General features: G+C 48.4%; 1 protein-coding gene across 1 annotated transcript; it reads left to right on the top strand.

The window, feature by feature from the left end:
* The first annotated feature begins 300 nt into the window (after window positions 1–300).
* Window positions 301–18,043, top strand: LOC129712131 (POU domain, class 5, transcription factor 3-like). The gene is made up of 5 exons (XM_055660346.1): window positions 301–896; window positions 4,136–4,247; window positions 11,942–12,072; window positions 14,516–14,680; window positions 16,105–18,043. Exons 1-5 carry the CDS (start codon window positions 315–317, stop codon window positions 16,336–16,338), a joined length of 1,224 nt encoding a protein of 407 aa, XP_055516321.1. The 5' UTR covers window positions 301–314; the 3' UTR covers window positions 16,339–18,043.
* Window positions 18,044–19,249: the final 1,206 nt, after the last annotated feature.

The raw sequence follows: 19,249 nt of genomic DNA, 5'->3' as shown, positions 1-19,249 counted from the left end.
AGATAGATAGGGAGAGGGCTTGGGTGATAGAGTGAGTGAGAGGGAGGGAGGGAGAGAGTGAGGGTGAGAGTGGGAGACTGAGTGAGAGAGTGAGGGAGGGGGAGAGTGAGAGTGGGAGTGAGTGAGTGAGTGAGGGGGGAGGGAGAGAGAGTGAGGGAGGGAGAGTGAGTGAGAGAGTGAGAGTGGGAGTGAGTGAGGGAGGGGGAGAGTGAAGGAGGGGGAGAGTGAGTGGGAGACTGAGTGAGAGAGTGAGGGAGGGGGAGAGTGAGTGGGAGACTGAGTGAGTGAGTGGGTGAGATCAGGGCCAGGCTGGGATGTCGGGGACACTAAGTCCAAGCCACGGGCCCCCAGTGACACACAGGGTGAACCATTCTCCAGAGAGCGCGGCGCTGCCTGCTTTCTCCAGCGGTGTAGTGCAGGACATGGGCAGCCAGATGTACAAGCCGGGCTACAGCAGCATGGGGGGCCAGTACCTGTTCCCCCTGGGCCCACGGAAGAGCGAGTACGGCGGGTGTGATACGGCGGCACTGCCGCACCCCGGCTACTGGCACCAGCCCCCCGTGGCCGAACCCCCCTCGGCTGCCCACTGGCCGCAGGGTCACCCCCACTCCGGCCATTCGGCCCACATCAAGGTGGAGAAGGATGGCTTCAGCTCACCTCCCCATCCCTCCTACCCCCACCGTTGGTGCGGCCCCGGCTTCTGGCCGCCCGTCCCCGGCTCCAGCTCTCCGGCCAGCGGCTCCGGACAGCCGTGCCCCGGCTACAGCAGCTTCCCCTCGCCGCCACACATGTTCCCCAGCCCCTCGCAGCTCAGCGACTCCAACCCGGCAACGCAATCCATCGCCGGCTCCACTGGCAACACCAGCGAGGAGGGACAGTCCAGCGACAGCGAGGAGGTAGGTGGCCCCTAGCCTTGATCAATATCCCTCCTGGGATCAATACTGTATCGTGTCGTACAGACCTTCTCCTCCCTTGTAGAGTACACAAGGCTGGTAGGTGGGTGGGTGGAAAATCAACAGAGTCTCTTGCCCAGAGTAGGGGCATTGAAGACCAGAGGGCATAGGTTCAAGGTGAAGGGGAAAAGATTTAATGGGAATCTGAGGGGTAACTTTTTTCCACACAGTGGGTGGTGGGTGTATGGAACAAGCTGCCAGAGGAGGTCGTTGAGGCTGGGACTGTCCCAAGGTTTAAGAAACAGTTGGGCAAGTCTGAAGAAGGGTTTCGGCCCGAAACGTTGCCTATTTCCTTCGCTCAACAGGTGCTGCTGCACCCGCTGAGTTTCTCCAGCACTTTTGTCTGCCTTAAGAAACAGACTGGTACCTGGATAGTGTTAAAGAGGGAACTGCAGATGCTGGAGAATCGAAGGTTACACAGAAAAGCTGGAGAAACTCAGCGGGTGCAGCAGCATCTATGGAGCGAAGGAAATAGGCAACGTTTCGGGCCGAAACCCTTCTTCAGACCTGGTACCTGGATAGGACAGGTTTGGAGGGACCAAACGCGGGCAGGTGGGACTAGTGTAGATGGGACATGTTGGCCAGTGTGGGCATGTTGGGCCAAAGGGCCTGTTTTCACGCTGTATCACTCTATGACTGGCGTGCTAGAGTAACTCAGCGGGACAGGCAGCATCTCTGGAGAGAAGGAATAGGTGACGTTTTGGTTCGAGACCCTTGTTCAGAGTGAAACGTCACCCATTCCTTCTCTCCAGAGATGCTGCCTGTCCCGCTGAGCTACTCCAGCTTTTTGTGTCTATTTTTGAGTTATTATTCTAGCGGTTTGTGTCCTTTTGCATATTAACCAGCATCTGCAATTCCTCGTTTAGAGTGATACAGCGTGGAAACAGGCCCTTCAGCCCAACATGCCCACACTGACCAGCATGTCCCATCTACACTAGAGTCCCACCTGCCTGCATTTGGCCCTACACCCAATCCACATCTCTGGAGAACATACAGAGGTGACTTGTTGGGCCAGGACTCTTATTCAGACCTGCCTAGTTACTCCAGCACTTTGTGTCATTTTTTGTTGTACACCAGCACCTGCATTCCCCTGTGTAGTGTTCCGGAGATGAAAAGAAGAGCAAACTCCATATGTTTAGGTATTGGTTGTGCTGCTGCAAGTAGGAATTTCATTGTTGCGTTTTGGGACACGTGACAATAATGCACCCCCTACTCTCTAGAAAAAGAAAATGCTGGAGTAACTCAGCAGGTCAGGCAGTATCACTGGAGAGATGGAATAGGTGCGTTTTGGGTCGAGACTCTTCAGCAAAAGGATTTGAGTATAAGAGCAGGGAGGTTCTACTGCAGTTGTACAGGGTCTTGGTGAGACCACACCTGGAGTATTGAGTACAGTTTTGGTCTCCTAATCTGAGGATAGGCATTCTTGCCATAGAGGGAGTACAGAGAAGGTTCACCAGACTGATTCCTGGGATGGCAGGACTTTCATATGAAGAAAGACTGGATAGACTCGGCTTGTACTCGCTAGAATTTAGAAGATTGAGGGAGGATCTTACAGAAACGTACAAAATTCTTAAGGGGTTGGACACGCTAGATGCAGGAAGATTGTTCCCGATGTTGGGGAAGTCCAGAACTAGGGGTCACAGTTAAAGGATAAGAGGGAAGTCTTTTAGGACCGAGATGAGAAAATAACTTTTTACACAGAGAGTGGTGAATCTGTGGAATTCTCTGCCACAGAAGGTAGTTGAGGCCAGTTCATTGGCTATATTTAAGAGGAAGTTAGATGTGGCCCTTGTGGCTAAAGGGATCAGAGGGTATGGAGAGAAGGCAGGTACAGGATACTGAGTTGGATGATCAGCCATGATCATATTGAATGGCGGTGCAGGCTCAAAGGGCTGAATGGTCTACTCCTGCACCTATTTTCTATGTTTTTACGTTTCTATGTTTCAGACTTGAATGAGTCTCTGGTGAATCTTTGGAATCATCTATCCCAGGGAGGTGGGGAGAGTTGGTCATTGATTGTATTCAGAACTGGTATGATGGGCTTTAGATACTGGAGGGATGAAGGGCCAGCATAATGGTGTCAGCCTCAATCTGAACCAGGGCACAAGGGACTGTATCTAATATATATGCGGCATTTCGTAAGGTCATATGTGATAGGAACAGAATTGGGCCATTCGGCCCATCAGGTTTACTCCTCCATTTAATCATGGCTGATCTACCTCTCCCTCCTATTCCACCCATTCTCCTGCTTTCTCCCCATAACCCCTGACGCCCGTACTAATCAAGAATCTATCTATCTCTGCCTTAAAAAATATCCATTGACTTGGCCTCCACAGCCGTCTGTTGCAATGAATTCCACAGATTCACCCCCTTCTGACTAAAGAAATCCCTTCTCATTTCCTTCCTAAAGGAACGTCCTTTAATTCTGAGGCCGTGCCCTCTGGTCCTAGACTCTCCCACTAGTGGGAACATCCTCTCCACATTCACTCTGTCCAAGTCTTTCACTATTCGGTAAGTTTCAATGAGGTCTCCCCCCCTCATTCTTCTAAACTCCAGTGAGTACTTCACTGTAAAAAAAAAGGGCTATTGGTTTCTGCATTGGCTACCTTAATGTATCCAATTGAATGTAGACTTTGCAATTTCTGGTTAAAGATTAGTGTAATCATTATTCTGATGGTGTTAGATGTCTGACATTGGCTATTGTTGATGTTTTAAACCAATTAATGTCATGTTTTAAACTAATTTGTTCTGGAGCTCTTTGGTGTTCCCAGACACCAGTCATGTTTTATTTTAGATAACAAAGTCTTGTTGGTTGCATGTTTGCGCAGGACACCTTTCAAATTGTTTTTAAAGAGTTAAAAAAAATAATTATATATATATATATATATAAATGGTTTGGGAAGAAATTGTGGTGAAACTAATTTCTGAAGAGGGGTCTCAATCAGAAACATCACCTGTTCCTTCTCTCCAGAGATGCTGCCTTTGTCCCGCTGAGTTACTCCAGCATTTTGTGTCTATCTTCGGTGTAAACCAGCATCTGCAGTTCCCTCTTATTTTTAAATGTTGTTTTTGTCAGAAATTCCGCAAAAACCTGATAGTTTCAGCGTTTTTCTGAATTTATTTCCGATTTCCAGCATTTGCCCTGTTGATTTTTTCACCCTTTTCTCTCTCCCCGCGTTAAGGAATATCCGACCAAGGAGAAAATGGAACAATTTGCCAAAGAGCTGAAACACAAGAGGATTACACTTGGCTTCACACAGGCTGATGTGGGATTGGCTTTGGGGAACCTCTATGGTAGGAAAGTTTAATGATTTCCCTTTTGTTTTGAAAGGATTGCGTTTAATCGACCTTTAAGCCATTTAATTCTGTAATCCACTTAAGAGTGTACTGTGTGGGAAGGAACTGCAGATGCTGGAGTAACTCAGCGGGACAGGCAGCATCTCTGGAGAGAAGGAAAAGGGTGAGTCTGAAGAAGGGTCTCGACCCGAAACATCACCTATTCTTTTTCTCCAGAGATGCCGCCTGTCCCGCTGAGTTAGCCCAGCTTTTTGTGTCTATCTAAGAATGAACTGCGTACTTCACCATTAAAATGTATCATGGAACAGCAGTTAAGCAAAGTCCGAAGCTGATCTTGAAATGTCCCCTATATTCTTGTACCCCCCAGATTTTATTTGGGAGCTTGATTGGTTGAAACTAGAGTTAATGTGGAGAGTTAGGTTTATGGGAGAGGTTGAGCAGGCTAGGACTCTGCTTCATTCTGCTCCCATGTCTTATGAGATGTGTCTGTTTTAGAACTCGTTACATGCTTTCATATAAACATAGAAACGTAGAAAATAGGTGCAGAAGTAGGCCATTCGGCCCTTCGAGCCAGCACCACCATTCAACATGATCATGGCTGATTTAATCAAATCAGTACCCCATTCCTGCCTTCTAACCATATCCCTTGATTCCGTTAGCCCTAAATCTAACTCTCGTGAAGACATCCAGTGAATTGGCCTCCACTGCCTTCTGTGGCAGAGAATTCCACAGATTCACAACTCTCTGGGTTAAACAGTTTTTCCTCATCTCAGTCCTAATCTAACAGCCTTTCGCTATCTATGCAAAGATATCTAACTCCATATCTTGCAGTCACTTCCCTTTCCTTGTGTTTTTTTCATTTCAATGTACTTTGGACTGGCTGGCTGGACTCAACCCTGGACAATTCTTCCGAGTTGCCATTCCAGTGCTGTCTTCACCATCTGCCCCTCTCCATATATAACTCAGTCTCATAGAAACATAGAAAATAGGTGTAGGAGGAGGCCCTTCGGCCCTTCGAGCCAGCACCGCAATTCATTGTGTTCATGGCTGATCGTCCCCTATCAATAACCCGTGCCTGCCTTCTCCCCATATCCCTTGACTCCATTAGCCCCTAGAGCTCTATCTAACTCTCTTAAATCCATCCAGTGACTTGGCCTCCACTGCCCTCTGTGGCAGGGAATTCCATAAATTCACAACTCACCTCAGTCTTAAATGACCTCCCCTTTATCCTAAGACTGTGGCCCCTTGTTCTGGACTCGCCCAACATTGGGAACATTTTTCCTGCATCTAGCTTGTCCAGTCCTTTTATAATTTTATATATTTCTATAAGACCCCCCCCCTCATCCTTCTAAACTCCAGCCTAGTCTTTTCAATCTTTCCTCATATGACAGTCCCGCCCCATCCCAGGGATCAATCTCGTGAACCTACGTTGCACTGCCTCAATCACAAGGATGTCCTTCCTCAAATTAGGAGACCAAAACTGTACACAATACTCAAGATGTGGTCTCACCAGAGCCCTGTACAACCGCAGAAGAACAACTCACCCTGTTGTCTCCTGCTCCCTTGTTCACAAGACCACCATGTGGTTTAACGACACAGTCCCCTTCACTTTGTACCCACCTGAGAACCCACTTCAATCCTTACACCCTTATTTTTGTGTTGACCACTTTGACTGTTCAGATTTCCAGAAATGAAATGTTCTGGGTTATTTTCCCTTCAGATATTGTATGAAGGCAAATATTCCACTTGCATTGATGTGGACCATCTCACACTGACCTGTTCTGCTATTCACCGCAATATAGTCATTTTAGTTTATTGTCACGTGTACCGAGGTACAGTGAAAAGCTTTTGTTGCGTGCTAACCAGTCAGTGGAAAGACAATACATGATTACAATCGAGCCGTCCACAGTGTACAGATACATGATAAGGGAATAACGTTTAGTGCAAGGTAGAGCCAACAAATTCGGGTCAAAGATAGTCACCAATGAGGTAGATAGTAGTTCAGCACTGCTCTCTGGTTTGTGATAGGATGGTTCAGTTGCCTGATAACAGCTGGGAAGAAACTGTCCCTGAATCTGGAGGTGTGCGTTTTCACACTTCTGTACCTTTTGCCCGATGGGAGAGGGGAGAAGAGGGAGTGGCCAGGGTGCGACACTTGTCATAAACATTGTATAATGTCTACACAAAATGCTAGAGTAACTCAACGGGACAGGCAGCATCTCTGGAGAGATGGAACGGCGCAGGGGACATTTCTGTTCAGGCAGAGCAGTGAGTTGTGAGGCCATGCTAACGTGTGTCTAATTGATAGTTGTGGCATTCACTGACTACACGATGAGGACCTGGTCTATTGTCACCACTGTTTAGACATCTGCCCTACATCCTCCCCCACTGATGCGACCCTTTGTTTTGCTCCATTGCTAACTCTTGCGTCAAGCTTTTTGCGAACTACACACTTGCTTTTAGTTTAGTTTAGGTTTAGTTCAGAGATGCAGCATGGAAACAGACTCTTCAGCCCACCGAGTCCGTTCCGACCAGCGATCCCTGCACACTAACACTATCCTACACACATTTTTACATTTACACCAAGCCAATTAACCTACAAACCCTGTACGTATTGGGAGTGTGGGAGGAAACTGAAGATCTCAGAGAAAACCCACGCAGGTCACGGGGAGAACGTACAAACTCCTTACAGACAGCACCCGTAGTCGGGATCGAACCTGGGTCTTCAGAGCTGCCAGTGCTGTAAGGCAGCAACTCTACCGCTGCGCCACCGTTTCATTGTGCCCCTGACTCTATTTTTGTCCCCTTTGTGAACTGGTTTAGTTTTGAGATACAGCATGGAACCACACCCTACAGACCACAAAAACAATACAGGTTTGGAGGTTAAATAACTTCAGTAATATTGTAAACAAAAAATTGCCCCTAGTGTGTGTAGAATAGTGCTAGTTGGTGGGGTCTGCTGGTTGGTGGGGACTCGGTGGGCCGAAGGACCTGTTTCCATGTTGTATCACTAAAGTAAACGTAAGCATCATCTGCAGTTGGTTGTTTCCTCTGTCTCACGTCGATGGCTATCTGGGACCCTGGATGGAAGTCAGGGAGGAGGTGCAGAAACAGATGGTAGACAAAAGTGCTGGAGAAACTCAGTGGGTGCAGCAGCATCTATGGAGTGAAGGAAATTGCCTATTGTTGCCTATTTCCTCTGCTCCATAGATGCTGCTGCACCCACTGAGTTTCTCCAGTACTTTTGTCTACCTGTGCAGAAACAGGTGTTGCTTTTCCCTCAACAGATGCTGCCTGACTGCTTGAGTTTAGTTTAGTTTGATCTAGTTAGAGATACAGTGTGGAAACTGGCCCTTCGGCCCGCCGACTCCGTGCTGACCCACAATCCCCGTACATTGACACATTCCGTGCTGTATCTCTAAACTAAGCTAAAACTATCCTACACACACTAGAGACAATTTACAATGATACCAAGCCAATTAATCTACAAACTTGCACGTCTTTGGAGTGTGGGAGGAAACCGGAGCACCCAGAGAAAACCCACGCAGGTCACGGGGAGAAGGTACAAATTCGGTACAGACAGCACCCGTAGTCGGGATGGAACCCGGGTCTCTGGCGCTGTGAGGCAGCAGCTCTACCCGCTGCGCCACCATGCCGCCCAGCACTTTTATTTTGCTTAAGATTCAGCAGTCTCTCTCCAATCTCCTGCCTATTGTAAAACCTGTTTAATCCGCTTCACACCTTTATACCCAGGGTAGACAAAAGTGCTGGAGAAACTCAGCGGGTGAGGCAGCATCTATGGAGCGAAGGAATGGGTGACGTTTCGGGCCAAAACTTTGCCTATTTCCTTCGCTCCATAGATGCTGCTGCACCCGCTGAGTTTCTCCAGCATTTTTGTCTACCTTCGATTTTCCAGCATCTGCAGTTCCTTCTTAAACACCTTTATACCCAGCTCTTGTCGAGGTGTTTTCTGCAGGTACGTTGGTTGCTGGAGTAAACTTGGTAGGTAGACAAAAATGCTGGAGAAACTCAGCGGGTGCAGCGGCATCTATGGAGCGAAGGAGATAGGCAACGTTTCGGGCCAAAACCCTTCCTCAGACCGACTCCGCGCTGACCTGCCTGGTAGGTCAAGTAAACTTGGTGGCAGGTTTTGAGTTTGTGGTGAGATGCATGCGCACATTCAGTCTCCAATGTGTGCCTCTTGTCATGCTAATCACCCCCCCCCTCCACAAACAGTGGTGGATCTATGATGTCGGCACCATAGGCAGGCAGGCAGGGTGTGATTACATGGCCATTCACACCAACTGTTCCCATTATAGATCCTCTTGTCTCCAGGGTTAATGGGGAGCTTGAAGACGGTAAGATTAACAAAGCCAAAACCATTCATTCTGCCAGATGCTGCTGCCTGACCTGCCGAGTTACTCCAGCTTTACCAGCGTGTCTATCTTTGGTTTAAACCTGCATCTGCAGTTCCTTCCTGCAGATTTGAAGAAGGGTCTCGACCCAAAGCCTCACCCATTCCTTTTCACCAGAGATGCTGCCTGTCCCACTGAGTTACTCCAGCACTTTGTGTCTATCTTCAGTGGTCCATTGATTTTAGTATTGGTTTAGAGATACTGCGTGGGAAAAGGCCATTCGGCCCACCGAGTCCGACCTGACCATTGATCACCCGTTAGCACTTTCTCATCCACTCCCTACACACTAGAGGGCAACTTACAGAGGGCCCATTAACCTACAAACCCGCACGCCTTTAGAGGGTGGGAGGAAACCGGAGCGCCCGGAGAAAACCCACGCAGTCACGGGGAGAACGTATTGACAGATTCTGGATTAGTGCCGGTGTCGGGGGTTACGGGGAGAAGGCAGGAGAATGGGGTTACGAGGGAAAAATAGATTGAATGTTGGCTGAAATTTTTATGCTAGTTCCTTATTGGGTTTTCTGGAGCAGTGTGTTTACATGGTGTACCTGTTGTGCTGCCCAAAGTAAGAATTTCAATGTTCCATTCATAACAATAAAATGCTCTTGACTCTTGCAGAGATCAAGTCAAGTCAAGTCAAGTCAAGTCAAGTTTATTTGTCACATACACATACGAGATGTGCAGATGTACATGTCCGTAGAGATTGAGCTAATTAGGGATATCCAGCATGGCTCTGTACATGTGGAGGAACGGAACTGCAACAGATGCTGGTTTAAACCGAAAACAGACACAACAAGCTGGAGTAACCCAGCGGGACAGGACAGGCAGCATCTCGGGAGAGAAGGAATGGGTGACGTTTTTGGTCTGAATAAGGGCCTCAACCCCGAACCTTCACCCATTCTTCTCTCCAGAGATGCTGCCTGTCTCACTGAGTTACTCCAGCATTTTGTGTGTGTACACGGCTTTGTACATGGTGCGTTGTGTCTCACTAATTCGATTTGAGTTTTTCGAGGAGATTTCTATGAAGGCGATTGCTGAAGGTTTGTTAGTGGATGTTGTATGCGTGGATTTTAGTGAGGTTTTAGATAAGGTCCCTCATGTTAAGCTGATCCAGCATGTGAAGATATAGATGGGATTCACAATGATGTGGTCATACGGATTCAGAACTGGTTTATTCACAGAAGGGTTGTGGAGGGCGGGAGATATTCAGGCTGGAGGCCTGTAACCAGTGGAGTTCCATGGGGATCTGTGCTGGCGATACATAGAGATATATATATATGATGGTGGCGGCCCGTTGGTATCGACGGTGGCGGCTTGTGCAGTCTCAATTCTGGTGAGTTCTGACATGGCTCACGAGTCTAGAGAAGAGGGCTGCACAAAAACCCACACGTGGATGAGCTTAAGGTGGAGTAGCTTAAGGTGGGGGGTGGGAGTAAAACATGTATTCTGGCAGGTTGAATGCAAGGGGAATGTATACAGTTAAAATAGAGTGGCACAGTGGCGCAGCGGTAGAGTTGCTGCCTCACAGCGCCAGAGACCCGGGTTCCATCCTGACTACGGGTGCTGTCTGTATGGAGTTTGTACGTTCTCCCCGTGACCTGCGTGGGTTTTCTCCAGGTGCTCCGATTTCCTCCCACACTCCAGAGACATGCAGGTTTGTGGGTTAATTGGCTTCAGTTGAAAATTGTCCCGAGTGTGTGTAGGATAGTGTTAGTGTGTGGGGATCGCTGGTCGGTGCAGACTCGGTGGGCTGAAGGGCCTGTTTCCGCGCTGTATCTCTAAACTAAATTGGAGCCTGTTGGTGACAAAATGATACGGACATTTACCATTGAGGGCGGCGAGGTGTCGGAGACGATAAACTCAAGGGAGGAATAGTAAATGGTCTAACACCTTGTGAAAGATGTGGTTCTAACGTGTTAGATCCTAGATTGTAGTCAGGCGTTTTTCACAAAAGAAAATCAAGTCCAACATCCAGCATTTTTGTCTACCAACATTTCCTTATCATGCTCCTAATCTCTGGTCCCTGTGTGTGTGTTACCCCTGGACAAAGACTGCTAATGTGCCATTGTCCAGAGGAGCTGACTGACTGACTCCGGGGTAAATTGATGGCGGGTGAATTATTGTTCGAAAGATTTGAAGGACAAGGTAAATTGTAGAAGAAGGAACTGCAGATGCTGGAAAATCGAAGGTAGACAAAAATGCCGGAGAAACTCAGCGGGTGCAGCAGCATCTATTGAGCGAAGGAAATAGGCAACGTTTCGAGCCGAAACCTAATTTGAGGAAGGCCATTCTTGCTATTGAGGGAGTGCAGCGTAGGTTTACAAGGTTAATTCCCGGGATGGCGGGACTGTCATATGTTTAGAGAATGAAGCAGCTGGGCTTGTACACTCTGGAGTTTAGAAGGATGAGAGGGCATCTCATTGAAACATATAAGATTGTTAAGGGCTTGGACACGCTAGAGGCAGGAAACATGTTCCCGATGTTGGGCGAGTCCAGAACCAGGGGCCACACTTTAAGAATAAGGAGTAAGCCATTTAGAATGGAGACGAGGAAACACTTTTTCTCGCAGAGAGTGGCGAGTCTGTGGAATTCTCTGCCTCAGAGGGCGGTGGAGGCCAGTTTTCTGGATGCTTTCAAGAGAGAGCTAGATAGGGTTAAAAATAGCGGAGTCAGGGGATATGGGAAGAAGGCAGGAACGGGGTACTGATTGGGGATGATCAGCCATGATACCATTGAATGGCGGTGCTGGTTCGAAGGGCCAAATGGCCTACTCCTGCACCTATTGTCTATTGTCTATAAAGTGCTGGAGTAACTCAGCGGGACAGGCAGCATCTCTGGAGAATAGGAATGGGTCTCGTTTTGGATCGAGATGTCTGAAGAAGGGTCTCGACCTGAAACGTCACCCATTCCTTTTCTCCAGAGATGCTGCCTGACCCGCTGAGCTACTCCTGTTTGTACTGTTTTAGGTTCAATGAAAGGTCACAGGATCCACAAAAGCGTGGTAAGTTGGATTTAAGGAAAGACAAATATGAAAGGAATTTCATTGAGATGTCCCCTACTCCCAATTCCTCCGTCTACGCCGCATCTGCTCCCAAAATGAGGTGTTCCATACTAGAACATCCGAGATGTCCTCATTCTTTATGGAACGGGGGGGGTCTCCTCTCCCACCATAGACGAGGCCCTCACTCGTGAGGGGGTGAGGGTGGATGGGCTTGTTACTGGATGGTCTCGTTTTGTGCATTGCTGATTGAGATTCTCTTCCCTCCTCTGTCCCAGGCAAGATGTTCAGCCAGACCACCATCTGCCGGTTCGAAGCCTTGCAGCTGAGTTTCAAAAACATGTGCAAACTGAAGCCCATTCTACAGCGCTGGCTCAATGATGCTGAGAGTGATGGTGGTATCCATGAGGTATTCAATGAAACAGCTCATAGTCACAGAGTAACAGAGACACAGAGACACAGAGTCACAGAGTCACAGAGTCACAGAGACACAGAGACACAGAGACACAGAGACACAGACACACAGACACACAGAGACACAGAGTCACCGAGACACAGATACACAGAGTCACAGAGACACAGAGTCACAGAGACACAGAGACACAGAGACACAGAGACACAGAGACACAGAGACACAGAGACACAGAGACACAGAGACACAGAGTCACAGAGACACAGAGTCACAGAGTCACAGAGACACAGAGACACAGAGACACAGAGACACAGAGTCACAGAGACACAGAGACACAGAGACACAGAGACACAGAGACACAGAGTCACAGAGACACAGAGACACAGAGACACAGAGACAGAGTCACAGAGACACAGAGACACAGAGACACAGAGACACAGAGTCACCGAGACACAGAGACACAGAGACACAGAGTCACAGAGACACAGAGACACAGAGTCACAGAGACAGAGACACAGAGACACAGAGACACAGAGACACAGAGACACAGAGACACAGAGACACAGAGACACAGAGACACAGAGACAGAGAGACAGAGACACAGAGACACAGAGACACAGAGACACAGAGACACAGAGACACAGACACACAGAGACACAGAGACACAGAGACACAGAGTCACAGAGACACAGAGACACAGAGTCACAGAGACACAGAGACACAGAGTCACAGAGACACAGAGACACAGAGACACAGAGACACAGAGACACAGAGTCACAGAGACACAGAGTCACAGAGACACAGAGACACAGAGACACAGAGTCACAGAGACACAGAGAGACACAGAGACACAGAGTCACAGAGACACAGAGACACAGAGTCACAGAGACACAGAGACACAGAGTCACAGAGACACAGGGTCACAGAGACACAGAGACACAGAGTCACAGAGACACAGAGTCACAGAGACACAGAGACACAGAGACACAGAGTCACAGAGTCACAGAGACACAGAGACACAGAGACACAGAGTCACAGAGACACAGAGTCACAGAGACACAGAGACACAGAGTCACAGAGTCACAGAGACACAGAGTCACAGAGTCACAGAGACACAGGGTCACAGAGACACAGAGTCACAGAGACACAGAGACACAGAGACACAGTCACAGACACACAGAGACACAGAGTCACAGAGACACAGAGACACAGAGACACAGAGTCACAGGGACACAGAGACACAGAGACACAGAGACACAAAGTCACAGAGTCACAGGGACACAGGGACACAGAGTCACAGAGACAGTCATAGAGCATGGAAACAGGCCCTTCGGCCCAACTTGCCCACACCGGTCAACATGTCCCAGCTACTCTAGTCCCACCTGCCTGCCTTTGGTCCATCCAAATCTGTCCTATCCATGTACCTGTCCAACTGTTTCTTAAACGTTGGGATAGTCCCAGCCTCAACTACCTCCTCTGGCAGCTCGTTCCACACACCCACCACCCTCTGTGTGAGAAAGTTACCCCTCAGATTCCTATTAAATCTTTTCCCCTTCACCATAAACCCATGTCATCTGGGCTTTGATTCCCCTACCCTGGCCAAGAGACTGTGCATCGACCCAATCTACTCCTCTCATGATGGTATACACCTTGAGCACCTGATTTTCCGCCAACTTCGGATTCAGAGCCTTCCTGGATTATCCGTTCCTCCGGTCCAACAGATGACATATGATAATGAAACTACAAATCTCCCCAGGCCGGCTAATGACACCCTGACCCTAACCCTGACCCTAACCTTAACCCTGACCCTAACCCTAAAGCACCATGGAATTCCAAAAACTTAAATACAACAAATATAAAATGTAAACTGAATGGAAATTGTGATTTAGTTTAGAGATACAGCACGAAAACAGGCCCTTCGGCCCACCGGGTCCGTGCCAACCAGCGATCCCCACACACTTACACTATCCTACACACACTAGGGACAATTTACATTTATACCAAGCCGATTAACCTACAAACCTGCACGTCTCCGGAGTGTGGGAGGAAGCCGGAGTTTGTACGTTCTCCTCGTGACCGCGTGGGTTTTCTCCGGGTGCTCCGGTTTCCTCCCACACTCCAAAGACGTACAAGTCTGTAGGTTCATTGGCATCAGTTAAAATAAATTTCAAATTGTCCCTAGTGTGTAGGATAGTGCCAGTGTACGGGGTGGTCGCTGGTCAGCGCGGACTCGGTGGGCCAAAGATGGTGAATCTGTGGAACTCGTTGCCACAGAAGGCTGTGGAGGCCAAGTCAATGGGTATATCTGACAGATTCTTGATTAGCCTGTCTAAATTCCTGGGGGTGGGGGAAGGGATTAAAACAAAAATCGCTAACTCTTGTGACTCGTGAAGCCACTGGTGTTTGAGTTCTGAAGCCTCTCTCCCTCCCACCCTCCTAGATCTGTAACGTGGAGCAGGTTCTAGACCAGTCCAGGAAGAGGAAGAGGAGAACCAGCATTGAGAATGGAGTGAAGAATAACCTGGAGACCTACTTCATGAAGTGCCCAAAGCCAACCAGTGAAGAAATCTCCCAGATCGCAGAAGACCTCCGATTGGACAAAGAGGTGAATGGCTTTGTTTTAACACAGCCAATGTTGGCTTTGTCAGGTTGCAAATCACTAGAGCGGTCCCAGCAATGATTGGCTTCATGTATGATGAGTGTGTGATGCTACTGGGCCTGTACTCGCTGGAGTTTAAAAGGATGAGGGGCGAGAATCTCATTGAAACTTACCGAATAGTGAAAGGCCCGGATAGAGTGGATGAGAAGAGGATGTTTCCACTATTAAAACATAGAAACATAGAAAATAGGTGCAGGAGGAGGCCATTCGGCCCTTCGAGCCAGCATCGCCATTCATTGTGATCATGGTTGATCGTCCCGTATCAAGGGTGTTTTTTAAAGCAAGAGATTGATGGATTCTTGATTAGTGCCGGTGTCAGAGGTTATGGGGAGAAGGCAGGAGAATGGGGTTGAGAGGGAGAGGTAGATCTGCCATGATTGAATGGCGGAATAGACTTGATGGGCCGAATGGCCTAATTCTGTCCTATGACATGAGCTTATGAGCTGGTACTAAAACTGATCAGAAACGTATCTTGATATTTGGATATTAGCAGAAAACATACTTTGGTGCTTATTTTAGAAAAAGTTATATTGCGAACCTCTACAAATTTATTTGTTGCTTTTCAATGTGAACCGAATAAGTTCATAAGTTCTAGGAGCAGAATTAGGCCATTCGGCCCATCAAGTCTACTTCGCTATTCAATCATGGCTCATCTATCTCTCCCTCTCCACCTTCTCCCTATAACCCGTGGCCCCCTCACGGATCAAGGAAGTCCCTAAAAAGAAACAGAAATATAGAAAATAGGTGCAGGAGTAGGCCATTCGGCCCTTCAAGAAATGGGAGTTGATCCTCTTGAGTACGAAGGAACTGCAGGTGCTGGTTTAAACGGATACAAGTAAAAAAAAAACTGGAGTAACTCAGCGTAAAACAGGCAGCATCTCTGGAGAGAAGGAACGGGTGACGTTTTGGGTCGAGGCCCTTCATCAGACTGAGAGTCAGGGGAAAGGGAAAGCAAAGATGTGAAGAGATATAGAACAACATGCTATGCCGGTCCTTGCAACAAGTTCTGCACCAATAATTGTGGAGTTTCTTTGAGCAGCCTCTCCCCCCCCCCCCCCCCCCCCCCCCCCCCCCCCCCCCCCTGACATCAGTCTGAAGAAGGGTCTTGACCCGAAATATCATCCAATGCATGTCAGCGGTTACGGGGAAAAGGCAGGTGAATGGGGTTAGGAGGGAAAGATAGATCAGCCACGATTGAAAGACGGAGTAGACTTGATGGGCCGAATGGCCTAATTCTGCTTCTATCACTTATAACCATATGCCCTTCTCTCCAGAGATGCTGCCTGTCCTGCTATTACCTGTCTATCTAAGGCCAAATCAATGATGAGTGGCCTGATTAGAACTAAACGTGTCTCCATATTTCTCCACAGGTGATCAGAGTTTGGTTTTGCAACCGAAGGCAGAAGGGGAAGAGGATGACCCTCCCGTGTATGGAGGAGAATGAGCTGCAGATCAACGAGGAGAGCCCAATCCGCCTGTCTCCTGGCTCTCTCATGCCAGACCCCTGTGTACCCCAGGGGTACGTGATGCCACCACACATGTACATGTCCCCCTTCCCTCAGCCTCTGCACCCTGCCGTGACCATGGGGAACCACAGCAGTTAGAGGAGCAAGATGGAGTAACTCGGTGGGACGGGCAACATCCCTGGAGAGAAGGAATGGGCGACGTTTCGGGTCAAGAACCTTCTTCAGCGTGGAGACCCTCAGTCTGAAGAAGTTGTCTCGACCCGAAAAATCCCCATTCCTTTTTCTAGAGATACTGCCTGTCCCGCTGAGTTACTCCAGCACTTTGTGTCTACCTTTGGCTTAAACCAGCATGTGCAGTTCCTTCCTGCACAGATAGAGGATCAACTGTACAAGGACATTGACTAATGCTACCTGGTGGTAGAACGTTCTCACCTTCTAAGAGCAGAATTTGGCCATTCTGCCCATCGTCTAGTCTGCCATCCCATCATGGCTGATCTCTGTTGCCTGAATGTTGTCCCTAAACTCTCTTGTATCCAATAAAAGTTAATGAGGGGGTTTTATCTGCTGCTAAAGTTCCATACTGGCCACTTTTTAAATTTGTTGTACAATCATCCCTCTCCCTGTCTCAGTTCTGGATGTTAGCATGCTTCATTTTATATAAAAATATTATTTAATGGCAATTGTCTAAATATTTGCATTGAATATTTTGCCTTCAGTTTCTCCATCTAAATTGTTTGTGAAAATGTATCTGTATATTTTAATGTTGCATGTAATATTTTTTGCTTCATGAAGTTCAGCCACTCAGGCCATGAAAATATCTCCCAACGAAAATCTACAGTAGCGGTGTGACTGTAGAGACAAGATCCATTGGAAATGATCAGAGTTGCTGAAGAAATGCTGTCCATCTGTTGCCTTGACTGTACACCCCTCCTACAGGGTTGCCTTTGGACCAGTTCCATAAGACATGGCAGCAGAATTAGGCCATTCGGCCCATCAAGTCTGCTCCGCCATTCAATCACGACTGATCTACCTCTCCCTCTCATTCTCCTGCCTTCTCTCCATAACCTCTCTAGTCAAGAACCTGTCAATCTCCGCTTTAAAAATACCCATTGACTTGGCCGCCACAGATGTTTGTGGCAATGCATTCCACAAATAGGGCGGCCCGGTGGCACAGCGGTAGAGTTGCTTCCTCACAGCGCCAGAGACCCGGGTTCGATCCTGACTACGGGTGCTGTCTGTATGGAGTTTGTACGTTCTCCCTGTGACCCCGTGGGTTTTCTCCGGGTGCTCCGGTTTCCTCCCACACTCCAAAGACGTGCAGGTTTGTAGGGTAGAATCGTAGTGATACAGTGTGAAAATAGGCCCTTCATCCCAACTTGCCAACATGTCCCAACGACACTAGTCCCACCTGCCTGTGCTTAGTCCATATCCCTCCAAACCCGTCCTATCCATGTACCTGTCTAATTGCTTCTTAAACGTTGCGATAGTCCCAGCCTGAACTACCTCCTCTGGCGGCTCGTTCAATACACCCACCACCCTCTGTGTGAACAAGTTACCCCTCAGACTCCCACAAAATCTTTTTCCTTTCACCTTGAACCCATATCCTCTGGTCCTCGATTCCCCTACTCTGGGCAAGAGACTCTGTGCATCTACCCGATCTATTCCTCTCATGATTTTATTCACCTCTATGAGATAGCCCCTCATCCTCCTGCGCTCCAATGAATAGAGTCCCAGCCTGCTCAGCCTCTCTCTATAGCTCACACCCTCTAGTCCTGGCAACATCCTCATGAATCTTCTGCCAGATGCTACCGGACCTGCTGAGTTACTCCAGCACCAGTCTCTGCAGTTTCTTTATTTTATCGAAAGCCTAAAACTGAAGGCTGGAGGAACGCAGTGGGTCAGGCAGCATCCGTGGAGGGAAATGCACCCAATTTAGGACCCAATTTCAGTCCGAAGGATCATTTCAATTGTTCTTGAGTTCAATGTGTCATTCACGGCCACCGCAGCAACTCAAGTGCGTCCTCTGCTGGCCAACAGTCTAATAGCAGACAGACACAAAATGCTGGAGTAACTCAGCGGGACAGGCAGCATCTGTGGAGAGAAGGAATAGGTGACGTTTCGGGTCGAGACCCTTCTTCAGACAGAGTCAGGGGTGGAGGAGGTACAGAGATAAGGAAGTGTAAGGTGTGAAAACGAGACATCAAAGTGGATGGAGATCAAGGAAAATGTTGAACAGATCACCGTTGGCAAGAAGCAGGTGACAACAAAACACACATAACATGTATGTGGAGTCTGAAGAAGGGTGGGAGAACTGTGAAGGTGGGAGGGATGGAGAGAGGAACGGCACGTGCTACCTGAAGTTAGAGAAGTCGATGTTCTTACCGCTGGGGTGTAAGTTGCCCAAGCGAAATGTGAGGTGCTGTTCTTCCAATCTGTGCTGGACCTCACTGGCAGTGGAGGAGGCCCAGGACAGAAAGGTCAGCGTGGGAATGTGAGGGGGAGTAAAGGGCCTGTCCCACTTTCACAACTTAATTCACGCCCTTTTTTTACTCGTGGACATTTTTCACCATGCTCGAAAAAACTCCCCGACCTGCTTGATGCCACGAGTGCCTACGCCTAGCATCACTTCCCCCATGACAACCATGCTGCGAGTACGAGTCAAGGGCAAACTCGGCAGAGATCAGGTAGGTTTCTGCGGACTGGGCGGAGGTTTTCTGCGCTTGGTCTCGCCGATGTACAGGAGTCAGTGGGGCCAGACCTCTGGCTGGTATTAGCAATGGGAACATGGTGGATAAAGCCTCAAATGTGGAAGTACATGACTGTGTTTGCTACTAGTTTAGTCTAGTTTATCGTCACGTGAACCGAGGTACAGTGAAAAGCTTTTGTTTTGTGATAGCCAGTCAGCGGAAAGATGATTAGAGCTAAGGGAATCGAGGGATATGGGGAGGAGGCAGGAACGGGGTACTGATTGTGGATGATCAGCCATGATCACATTGAATGGCGGTGCTGACTCGAAGGGCCGAATGGCCTCCTCCTGCACCTACTTTTC

The sequence above is a fragment of the Leucoraja erinacea genome, chromosome 31, assembly GCF_028641065.1.
Source record: "Leucoraja erinacea ecotype New England chromosome 31, Leri_hhj_1, whole genome shotgun sequence".
Classification (NCBI taxonomy): domain Eukaryota; kingdom Metazoa; phylum Chordata; class Chondrichthyes; order Rajiformes; family Rajidae; genus Leucoraja; species Leucoraja erinaceus.
This window is presented reverse-complemented; position numbering and strand designations above follow the sequence as displayed.

Excerpts from the sequence above, each read along its gene's own strand:
- LOC129712131 (XM_055660346.1), top strand. The coding sequence starts at position 315 with ATGTCGGGGACACTAAGTCCAAGCCACGGGCCCCCAGTGACACACAGG. Across the intron at positions 897-4,135 it reads AGTCCAGCGACAGCGAGGAG|GAATATCCGACCAAGGAGAA; the intron begins GTAGGTGGCCCC and ends CCCCGCGTTAAG. Across the intron at positions 14,681-16,104 it reads ACCTCCGATTGGACAAAGAG|GTGATCAGAGTTTGGTTTTG; the intron begins GTGAATGGCTTT and ends ATTTCTCCACAG.